The sequence below is a fragment of the Salminus brasiliensis genome, chromosome 5 (assembly GCF_030463535.1).
Source record: "Salminus brasiliensis chromosome 5, fSalBra1.hap2, whole genome shotgun sequence".
Taxonomy (NCBI): Eukaryota; Metazoa; Chordata; class Actinopteri; order Characiformes; family Bryconidae; genus Salminus; species Salminus brasiliensis.
Genome location: NC_132882.1, coordinates 26,000,263 through 26,011,880, shown reverse-complemented (window position 1 = coordinate 26,011,880; position 11,618 = coordinate 26,000,263). Strand labels below are relative to the sequence as shown.

The window sequence follows — 11,618 nt, the reverse complement described above, 5'->3', positions numbered from 1 at the left end:
TGACCACTACATCCCAGAACAAACCCACAAGGCCTGCCCTTTTCTATGGAGACGTTCTGACCCAGTCATCAAGCCATCACAAAAAACTGCCTAATATATTCACCCCTTGATAGATGCTACTGTAGATGAAGAATCTCATTCACTTCACCTGTCTACTAATGTACTAATGTAATGGCTGATTGCTGTAGGTAAATATGTGTAAAATCAACTGTGTATACATTTAATTTGCAGTCACTGTGGTCAACACCACATTTTCTAATCTAATACAAAAGGCTGGTATCACTTTACTTGGATGGTCCATTGTAGAAGCCTCGTAGATGCTCACCTGAGATTCAACTACCATTCAACTGAATATTTATTAAATGCAACTGAACTCATGAACTATATACATAAAATTGAAGGCTATTATATGTAACCCTGCACCTAACCTTACCCTTACCCTTCAATCAACCCTAAATCCTAACTCTTTATGGGGGAGGTTAAGGTCAAAGTTAGGTGTAGGCTTACATTCAATAGACAATCATTCACATTGACATTCAACTTACTTATTCTGTTAAATGTTAGTTGAATATCAGGTGAGAATCTACAAGGCATCTCCAACAGACCATCTGAGTGAAGTGTTACCAAAAGGCTTTCCCATTACACTTCCGCTTCTTTTCAGGGAAGAAGAAATGTTAGAGATCACAGGGGAATTGTTGATAAAATGCACACAGATATTGAGCTCACAGATTTCAAAGTTGATCTGGTCATAAACAGCCACAGTAACCATAATTATTAGGATCTTGTCATTTTTGTGTTTTATTTCACATCAAGCTGATCGGATCATAAACGGCTAGAGCAACATTGGAAGGAAGGTGTCTATCTGATGGAGCTTGAGATGTAGTTGGTGATCAGAGTATGGGGAAGGGAATGGGCTGAGCCCTATGTTTAACATTAGGTGTTACACAGGGTACTGAATTGTTGTTTTCCAGTAATTGTTCAATATCAAATCCAGATATTGAGATGGCCCTTGCTGCACAACAAGAAGTGCAGATGGTAGAGCTGAATCTAACTGAACTGAATATGTACATTTTGTAATTATTAGGTGATTTTGTTAAAACACATGCTTTTCTGTCCCTGAATGTTTTGGGAAACAACTTAAAATCATAATTTCAAGCTGTGATTGATATGAGCAAGCTGACTAGATGGAGCAGAGGTGTGTCCAAGCTGCACAGTTAAAAGAGGCCCTAGAATGGAAGACTGTATTTACTCTGGGCGTAGTCGAATACTAATAGTTTGGTTCACAGTACCGTGGACCTCAAACAATGTTATATCCTCCTACAAATAAAAAAACCCAAACCAAAGAACTGGTACTCTGGCCAATTCCAAGACTCCATAACTGATAATGAACAATCTTGACTTGACCTCTGAGATATGTACATATAAATCTTTCTTTGTCTTAGAAATCAGCTTTGAAGATTTCAGTCTTCATGAACTTGATGTCTTTGCATCTGAGAATGTGCTGATGTTCATACTCACACTTAAGGAGACACCCTTGGTCGTGTTTGTACAGACTCTGCCCTGGTTAACAGTCTGCAGATTTATGTGCTTTAAGTGTGTGAACATCAGGTGGTGTCCCTGGACGTAATTCAGCATCTTTCTACCAAACTCCAAATTAAACTATTTAACTATATAAATTAAAGCATCTCATCTCAGCTATTGTTATTGGGCAAGCATTGATCATGACATAGACCAGAAATGTTTATGATTTATTAATTAAATAGATTGTTAGAATAGAAGTCCTGTTAGGTTAATTATTCCTTTTCTTAAAGCCAAGTGACAGATTTTAGGCCCTTTATGATTATGTAGTGATTTTAGAAATTATGTTTTTGTGATTAGACAGACCCGTGACTTATCTTCGGTGTATTTCATTTCATTTTAACCATAATTTGACTCGGCTGTTGGTCTTTACTGGACTTCCATTGAAAGCTGATTCTTTTTTCTTCTTTTTTTAATGCTTAACTGAAAAGCCTTATGTTAAGTCATAATGCATAACCTTGTTATTTTTCTATCTTTGCATAACATAACATATATCATAACATATATTTACAATATTTTCAGTCATGTTTCAGATGTCTAGTGAATGAAGAATAACCTATGTAAGAAATCTAGTTCTTGAGGGGGTGGGGGTGGGGGATGCATTGTTATCTTGGACACACAGCACCACCTTCTGGATAAGTCTGGTAAAGCTGTTTAAAACCTATGGTTTCATACAATTAATAGTTGTAAAAATGAACACAGTCATTACCAAATAATGTGTTAGTAAGGTTTAATGAAGGAAAATGTGTGGCGGAGCAGCAGCTGAAAAGAAGCTGTCGTAAGGCTGAAATGGCAAACTTGTTAGTGATGTGTTTAATAATAATGGCTTTTTTATTACCTTTGAAATATAAAATGGTATGAAATCCAAATGATTCTTGTTCATTTTTCCTTTGAGAGCACCATACTTCATAATTTTACCCGATGGAAAATGCTAGTCAAACGTAAAGTATTTGTATAAATATTATTAATATTCAGATTTTTATTTTAAAATATTTATATCAGAAATAGTACAAACTCTCTAATTCTCACCTGCTTATGTTTCACTTGCACTGTACACCTTTTTTTTAATATAACTTTGTAATACTGTTGCACATTAGACCTGACTACCTTCTACCACACTGCCTATATGCATATACACAACGCCTATGCTGCACAATTGCCAAAAGGCTGTATATGTATGTATTTTATGATGAAGTCAAACGGATTACACAGTTTGTGTATGGTGTGTGCCCCTACTGCTCTTGTCTAATCTGTAAGCCAAATCTGTTATACTGTACTACCCTGCAATGAAGTTGACCTGAATTGAATATACCATAACTATGTTCTTTCAATTGAAAACACTTCATCTTTTACTTTCTAATCATCCTCATAATTCCTCTTTTTATCTTTTTTATCTTAAACTAACCTGTGCCTTGCTTTGCCTTCTGATAATGCCTTGCCACATTCCTTGCTTTTCCTTAAACTCTCTGATCCTTTGGTCTTTTTTACTACTCAACTTGAACCACTTTATCCTGGAAGAAGAAATGACATCAGAAGAAATGCAGTTAAATGCTAATATATATGATGAATGCTCTCATATTATGCTCTTATAGGATTTTTTATACCACTGCAGACATGAATCATGAAGAAATCCAAAAGACGTGTTCATAATGTTTTAAACACCTTATTTTATTTAATGTTTAATAATCACATCACTAGTTAACAACTGACCACAATAAACACTTCTTTCAAACCAGAAATTAAAATGAATTCCAAATGTAATGAAAAATAAAACAAAACAAAAACAAACAAAAAAAACAATTGCAAAGGACAATGTCTGCAAACAACAAGTCTACCAAACACATCCCACTTGTTCAGCATGCTCTTAGTATGTTTTCTATTAGTACGCTCTATTAGCAGAAGCGCAACGAAGGGGCTTCTCACGCCGTAACGTGGGCTACTTCCATAAAACATGTTTTGCGTACGAGTGCGGTAGTCTTGTGAAGCTTCGGTATAACTCGAGCGAGGGTGGTCTGCTTTGTATTTGTGTCTCTGTGGTAAAAGTACTTAAAGTGTGCCATGGATCCCCAATTTTTCACACATGATATGGGACCTCTCCTCTCACTCTCTGCCTCGACAGGGTGTCCTGATCCTTCATGGCAGAATTAAAAGAGTGCAAATCAAAACACATTCGATGCGATACCCTGCTCTTAATTTTTTAACCGTTCAACTGAGTACAGCTTAGACAGCGCCTATAACAACGTGCTATTACTTTAAGACTAGAAGGTCTTAAGAAGGGAGAAGGGCAAGGAGCTATGGAGATTCATGGAGACAAGCTGTGGATGCAAATTACACGCACATAAGCCCCTCAATACAAACTGGACTTTATCCACTTTGCATTTCGCTTGTAGGAGTCAGAACACACTACCCGAAGCCACGACCAGCATACCAAAGCAATGGCAGTACGACAGGAACACAAATACAAGTGTCTTGCATGTTTAGTACATTATGTTTCAAAAACATTCTTTCACCTCAGCCCTTTTCTTAGAAAAAAAAGAGGCAGACTGATATTAGTTTTTTTTTATAATAATAATAATAATAATAATAAATATGAATAATCATATTGATTAGAAATCATAATGATCTTAATAACAAGAATAAGAACGACAAGCACACACTCTAAAAACCTTAAATGGTACAAATCTGTACTCAACACCCTTTTAAAACAATTCATTTTCTATTCATTTTCATCGTGTTTTTCCTTCCGGCGGCGATACTGAATGTATAAACCGTAAATATATATATTTACATAAAACCGTGTGCTAGCAATCCAGGAGGACCAAAAACGTGTTAAATGAAAAAAGAAAAAAAAAGAAGAAGAAAGAAAGAAAGAAAAGCAGAGTACACTGCACTTGACAGTAAAATGGCTGCAATCAGGCACAGGGAACTGACTTTAAAATGACCACAACTCTACGGGCAAAGCTGAAGGTTCCAAAATAAAGTCAGAATTCAAAGAGAACCATACCCAGAGCATTTGAAAGCTGCACAACACAGCTCAAATACAAATATCTACAAACCTCTCATTTGTCAAAGACAAGTCTACATAAATAATATTGCCCATGAGCCTACTTAACAATTTAAGATATTCTTTTGTTTTTAATTGCTAGGTCGATACAGAGTATTGATAATTTCTCCTCAACGCCAGGTTTCTCAATCAAATTTTACTGAGATATAGCTCAGCATAGATTTGTGCATAATAAGCATGTGCATTATATTTCTTTGTGATGAATTCAAAACGCTTAAAACCTTCAAAAGCATGATGGTGATTAATAGTAACGAAGGGTAAGTTGTGTATATATATTTATATATATTTTTTAAATTTTCCTTTATAGTAGTGTCTCGTTTCATTAGTTGCATAAACATGGTGTTAAAAAGAGGGCAAAACTGCAGTAGCATTCCTCACCAAAGAACTACCCTTATTATCAGTGCCCCTCTTAACCCTTAATGGGAAAAGTGAACAGAAAAGCCATCTACCGTTTCTTGCGTTAATAGTCTCCTCCCTTCTCCACTGTGGAACAAACACAGCACCATGGACTTAGTTTTCTGAATGGGATACAATATTCGGACTACATAAAAAAAAGAAAAAAAATTAGAGGCTATTTAGAGGCGACTAAGATCGAATGCTACAAGAAGAAGAAGAAGCTACGTAATGGTCTACTGCCTCTAACACCTGTGGGTAAGCTACGCTTTAGCTTTCTGAAACACCTCAGATGGAACAGTTAGCACAATTAGATATAGGTATATATGTACAGTCCAAATAGGTCATCACGAGGCAGCTACTAATCTAAAGAGCTAAAAGAAAGGTTCTGTGTCAGGCTCTGAACATCTCTGTATATCTTCTCAAGGCAGTGGCAGACCCAGGCTCCTTCCAGTTTCAGGTAATTAGGATAAGAGGCACAAACTTGAGTGACACAAGGCTTCGTTCCTCCGTCCGTCTCAAACATGCTTCAGCTGTAACACCAGGTCCATCCAACCACAAACGAACAACATTCAGCATGAACAGTTCCTCGTGCTTAGCTTCAGCCCAGCTCGACTTCATATCCACTAATAAACGTATCAGCATTCTTTCCTTTCTCACACCTTCGCTGTCTCCCTCACCACCTGCTTACCGCGCACACTTTCCGAGACCTATGCGGAGCTGTGTCTGAGATGTAAGCTTTGCTTCCTGTGCTTTTGTTTCAAGAAGAGGTTTCAAGAAGAATGTCCTATAGGCAGAGACCATTGTATTGCTTTACAAGAAAAACTCAAAAAAAAAAAAAAATAGAACTAAACAACCAAGCACAATGAAAAAATTAAACGTAATAGAACACAGCTCACAGCCACAGTATTCACTCAAACACATCACAAAACACAGAGATTTTCTTTTTAGAGAGATTTAGATCAACCTACAGCTGAAACAGACTACTTGGTTTGTTTAAATGTGAGTTCTTCTGGAGGACAGTGAAGGATGGGAGTGAGTGGGTTATGAGAGCAGGGAGATACTGAAGCTGGGTAGTCGATGGTTCTTACAGGATCACAGGACAGCCCCGCATACTGACAAAAAGAGCTGCAACACAAAGCTATGGGCTGATATTTCTAAAAAGCTTGAGTACTTGCGTCAGCTTAACAGATACGGGTGGGAGGTCATGTATGTCCAGTTGATCACACCATGGGAGATCCTAACAGAGATTAGATCCTGCTAAGACTGCAGTACTGAATTAGACTGAACTTGCCAGCATGAAAACCAGGAGATGTAGCCTACATCATGCTCTAATGGAGATGGTGTTGTGACTAAGCGAGTATGGCGAATGTGAGCTGTGGAGGCTGAGGAGGGGTGGGTGACCAGATTCTGCTAAATTAATTTCACCTATTCATCAACTAGACTGATCGCTCTGGGTGGAACACCCTGCATGGGGTTGGGGGACTGGTTTGGGTTGGGTTCAGGGCTTTTGAGAGTTAACCGATGAGTGGAGAAGGTCACGTCTGGAGTCCAGTGAGTGAGTCAGAGATGCAACCCTGCCCCTGAGAGGCAAGGCTGAGGGAAGGAGTCGTGGCGGAGTGAGGGAAGCCGGCGGTCGCTAGGGAGTCGTTGAGCGAGACACTGCTGCGGAGCGGATGGGGGTGGGCGGGGCTGTCGCCCAGGGCAGGCCAGGTTACGATGTCGGCGCCGTGGTCCGTGCGAGAGCGCGCTTTCTCGCGGAAGTTTAGCTTGAAAGACTCAATCTGCAGCGGAGGAAGGTGTTGGGAGGGGGGAAAAAAACAGAAAGACAGAAGGATTGGACATATAAAGGAAGGAGAGAGAGGGCGGGGTAGAGGGTGTTGGGGGGAATTGAAATGAAAAGGGGAAAGTGACAGCAAAAAGCAGAATTAGATGCCTGAAAAATAAGAAGTCAAGACGATTCGGTGGTCAGGGGCTTTTTTTTGTTTTTGTTTTTCAAACAACAGAAATACAATAATAAATTAACAAATACAAAAAAAAAAATCAAAGAAAAAGATGATGTTTCTACAAATGAACATTATGAAATGAATAAACACATATATGGATTAACTATAGATTAGTAGATAGATTGGTCAATCTAAACTTATGTATGCAACAACTCTAAAAGAAAGGGCAATTCTTAAGGTATCTGCCCACAAGGGCATTCATTTTACAATATCCAAGAAAATCTGCCATTTACCACCATGGCAGCAACGATCCTTGCTTTAAAAATGACCTATACTCGAATAACCATCTGCTACAAAATTAGATCTAAACATAACTAAATAAAATACAACATACAGGCCCAAAAGACCCAATTACACAAATCCAGTCAAGTGTCCAACATGTACCCGAGATAATGGACTGACTGCAAAACCCTGCAGGTCATTCTAACCAGGTATGTAAGCAGGAAATCCAAGGGAGAGGTGTGGGGCAGGAGCAGCGTGACACACAAACTTACTTGTTTCAGGGATAAGCGAGTCCAGGCCCTGGGGGTCCCGGAGTGCATCGCCCCCACATGGAGCGCCCTCCTTCAGCCCATTCTCCTGAGCAGAGCTGGCTGCCGGCTGGGCTGCCAAGGAGCCGCTAGAGGGAGCCCCACTCCCCTCAACTGTCTCCTGTTGCCCCTCAGCCTAGAAACACATAGCAGCGTGTCAATAGGAAAGATGAAGATGGAATGGACATGGATAAGTGACCCCACCCTGAAGTGAGTGCTTGTTTAGGTCTTTTTTTATGCAAAACACAACAAAAGAAAAACAAACTAACAAAAAATATATATAGCAGTGCTCATGACTTGGTATCATGCTCTAATGACCCAGCACATGAGAAAGAAAACAAAATCACATATTAGGCTATGATGAAAAACTCAATATAAAAAGCAACATATAAATTCCCAAATATAAAGCATGTTCATGCTTAATAAAGCTACAGGACTGTCCATTTCCACAATAGAAATAAATCCTTTGAAATACATAAAAGCATAAAATAAGAAGACACATGCTCTCGATCAAATCGGAATGAAATGAAGTGCTCAGAACTTTTACTAAAACCTTCCATCTTTATTTATACCTGATTACAAACTGTACTGTATACTAAAAAATGTAAAACCTCTCATTAAACTTTATCCCTGTTATTTTTTTATACTATATACAGTATTTGGAATTGCAGTGTCCTCTTAAATTACGGGCACCCTTCTAAAGGATTATTTAAAAAAGCTATAAAAAGTATTTGCCAGCCTGATCTTACACAGTACTTACACAGACAAATCTAGCCTCACAGAAAGGAAAATCATCCTTAAAAAAACATATAACACACAGTTCTGTACAAAAGTCAAGCTAACCTAAACAAATTGTTTAAAACTATGAACAAATGTGAGTGAACATGCCAACACTGCCAACGTTTGAAGATTTTTTGTTTTTAAAAGAGTTTGGTTCCAGATTTCTCCTTAATGCTCCCAGACATTGTTTGGGTTTGTTCAAATTTACCTGATACTACTTTAAGAAGCACTATTCAAATCAACTACTAGATCACAGTACAAGTAATACTGGACTTCTTTAAGAGAAGATTTAGCAACTGTTAAACTCAATGACAGGCATACAATCCCTCATTTTTGTAAATAGTTTGTTAATAGTATTTATATTAATTTAAATATTAGTGTATTAATAAATATTTACTGCCCAGATACACTGACTGGCAGAGATTTATTAAAAAAAATAATAAAAATGAATAAATAAAATAATAATAATAATAATAATTATCCCCTTAATCCCCACTGTAAGGTATAGTGGTGGATGAGATGTTGTGAGACTTGGGTATCTTCTAAGGATGCATGGCACCAAACTCTGCCACTGCCAGGATTTTTATCTTCCAATAGGACAACTATCCAAGATTTATCTTAAAATCCACACTAATAAAATTAAGCATCCAGGGCCAAGGATTGAACTGGAGACATTCTGTGTGGAGGAATGATGTCAGATTCCAAACTCATCCAAAATGATTGGACTAGAATCGCTATTGTTATTTTAACTAAAATGAAAAATGATGAACATAACTGCGACATTTGTTTTCAAGGGTGTCAAAAAACTAAATCTGAGAAGAATTGTTCATGTTACCTCAAAATCAAGCTGATGAATAAAATAAAATTCAAAAATGCCCATCTTTACCAAGGGTGCCCATAATTGTTAAAAGCACTTAATTACAGACTGTTCAGCTCGCTTAAAAGCAATTTTACCACCATTGAGCCTGCACTAGTCTCATTCAAATAATACAGTAGTATGTGGATGGATATGAGCAGATGAAGAGCGCAGACATGGAATTTCTCATGCAGCAATGGTTGGCCATAGGCTGAGGGGAAAGGTGACATCATAAACAGTAACGTAGTTGGAGGCTTTTTCTGCACCCACCCAAGAGATCAATCAATCCCTCGTTACTCAAAATGCAGTCTGGGATGGCCACAGCCGTGCATGGTTTAATGATTTCCCAACTCCAACATGACTGATTTATCTAAAAAAAAAAAAACAAGGTCTTCATCCACATTGGAAAGGGTTTGCTGGATGAGGGTAAGCACTAAACTGTGGCCTTCCAGGACAGCACCTAAGTAACATTAAATGAGAGGATGAGGAAAGTATTTTGCCCCTTCCTTTATCATTAATATAAATGTTTCTCTTCCAAAGTCAACAACAACAACAACATCAACAACAACAACAACACTACAACATCCCTCATGAGTCATCTTTATTTCTCCAGAGGATGCCAAAGTCAATCCTTGGGGCCCAAAGTCATAAAGATACTGAGGGGGCTTGCTTATTAAATAGAAGAAGATATCAAAATGTAGAACTTAAAATGGATCTTGAGTTTGGTGGCTGTTAACATAAAATATGCTGAAAAAAGTGAGTCAGGAAAAAAATGAGACAGCAACAGACATTTCACTTTGCAACACATTCACCACGTTTTGTGAGTGACAGTTCTACATTAGAACCTACTGAACGCTGCATGAGATTTTTCAGTTGTCAACAAAATAAGATTCACTTTGCCTACCATTACATTTATTTGTTTGTTTTACACTCACCATACAATGATTCCTGAGTGTGGGAAAATGAACATAATCACACTATAATATACAGTATTGACACCAAGCACCTTATTGGAAATATAGTCAAGCCTTACAAACTCTAAACAAACTCCTTTGAATTCTCAACTCCATAACTTCCACTTAAAGTGCAACAGTATTTCCTGGAATGTCCATAGAAGGATTTGACTGAACTAAATTAAATGGCTTTAGCGGTATTTATTGGAACATTATCATCTCTGGAACATCAGTATCTTGCATGAGATACCACTCATACCCTTTTGAATCCATCAGAACATTTAATTTCCATCAAACATTGAAAACCAAACACATTTTTCTTAAAACAGAAGAACATGACTGGATAAATGTTTTCAGTTTATGTACTTTCTTACTTTAGGTTAGGTGTCCCTTGACCGTAAAGCAATATTATGTTGCATTTTTACTATAAAATTACAGCTTCAAAATCATTCTCCACTAAGCTGTAATAGGGAGTACTGCATTGCTGTCATCGATACTCTTTAAAACAGTATAACACTGTATAGCCACTGTCATATTTGGGTAAAATCTTGTCGAAAGCATTTCTATCCATATGATTCTTTCAGTTTCAGTTATAGTTCCGTATATCTCAGCTCGTCCTGAAGACTGTAGGCGGATCCCAGGAGCAAGAAATGGCAATTTCCATAGTGTTGCTTTAAATAGAGGAGATGTTCGAATGGCAGCCCTGCTTGTTAATTCCAACTTTGTAAAATGTACAATGAAAAGCTAATGTTGATACCCTCTCACTGAGGTGGTAGTTCAATTATATTGCATTTTGTGAGACTGTAGTTTTGTGGTGTTCACCATGCCTCATCATGTAAGTTCCATAACTGATTGACCAGGAATATGGAAACTGTCTATATAGCCTCTTTAAAATATAAGCAAAAACTTTGGGAGCTCAAATATCAGTGTTGAGTGATTCTGATCAGACATCTATACATGTGACATGTGGAATCCAACCTAACAAAACCTACCTGTAAAGCTGCAGTTGCTTTTCTTATTTGAAGGTCAGAATTAGACGCTTATAAATACTGGTTTTCCAAATTGTCCAAATGGTGAAGAATCTTTATATTGGTAAAGAACTTTGAAACTAGTGAAAGGTTTGTCAAGCCTTTTAAAGGTTCTTCACACAATGTCTACTACAGACAGGGTTCTTTACCATGTAAAGTCTAACATGTTGTGTTTTTGCCTATTTTTTTTCCATCCACATGTACATGCTGAACATCAAACTCCAAGTGTATACTCATCACAGATCTCTTTCCCCCCCAGTCTCACCTTAAAATTCCCCCCACCAGGTGCATGACTCACGTTGTCCAAAGAGCCCACCTTTGGCTGGGCTTTATCTTTGAAGTTCACCTTATGAGACTCAATCTTTACATCTCCACCTCCTACAAGAAACAGTAAAACACACAGTAACACAGAATAACGGCTACAATGTTT

The 11,618-nt window shown here is 37.8% G+C and overlaps 1 protein-coding gene across 11 annotated transcripts in view; it reads right to left on the bottom strand.

Moving 5' to 3' along the window:
- Window positions 1-3,225: 3,225 nt before the first annotated feature.
- LOC140556268 (uncharacterized) overlaps window positions 3,226-11,618 on the bottom strand; it is a 99,572-nt gene continuing 91,179 nt past the window's right edge. For 9 of the 11 annotated variants that reach the window (XM_072679967.1, XM_072679966.1, XM_072679973.1 and 6 more), the window contains 2 exons: window positions 11,454-11,566; window positions 3,226-6,819 (listed from right to left, as the gene is read on the bottom strand). In XM_072679967.1, coding sequence (XP_072536068.1) covers window positions 6,574-6,819; window positions 11,454-11,566 — 359 coding nt within the window. In that variant the 3' untranslated portion in view covers window positions 3,226-6,573. The other 2 variants (XM_072679971.1, XM_072679969.1) reach the window with 2 other exon arrangements.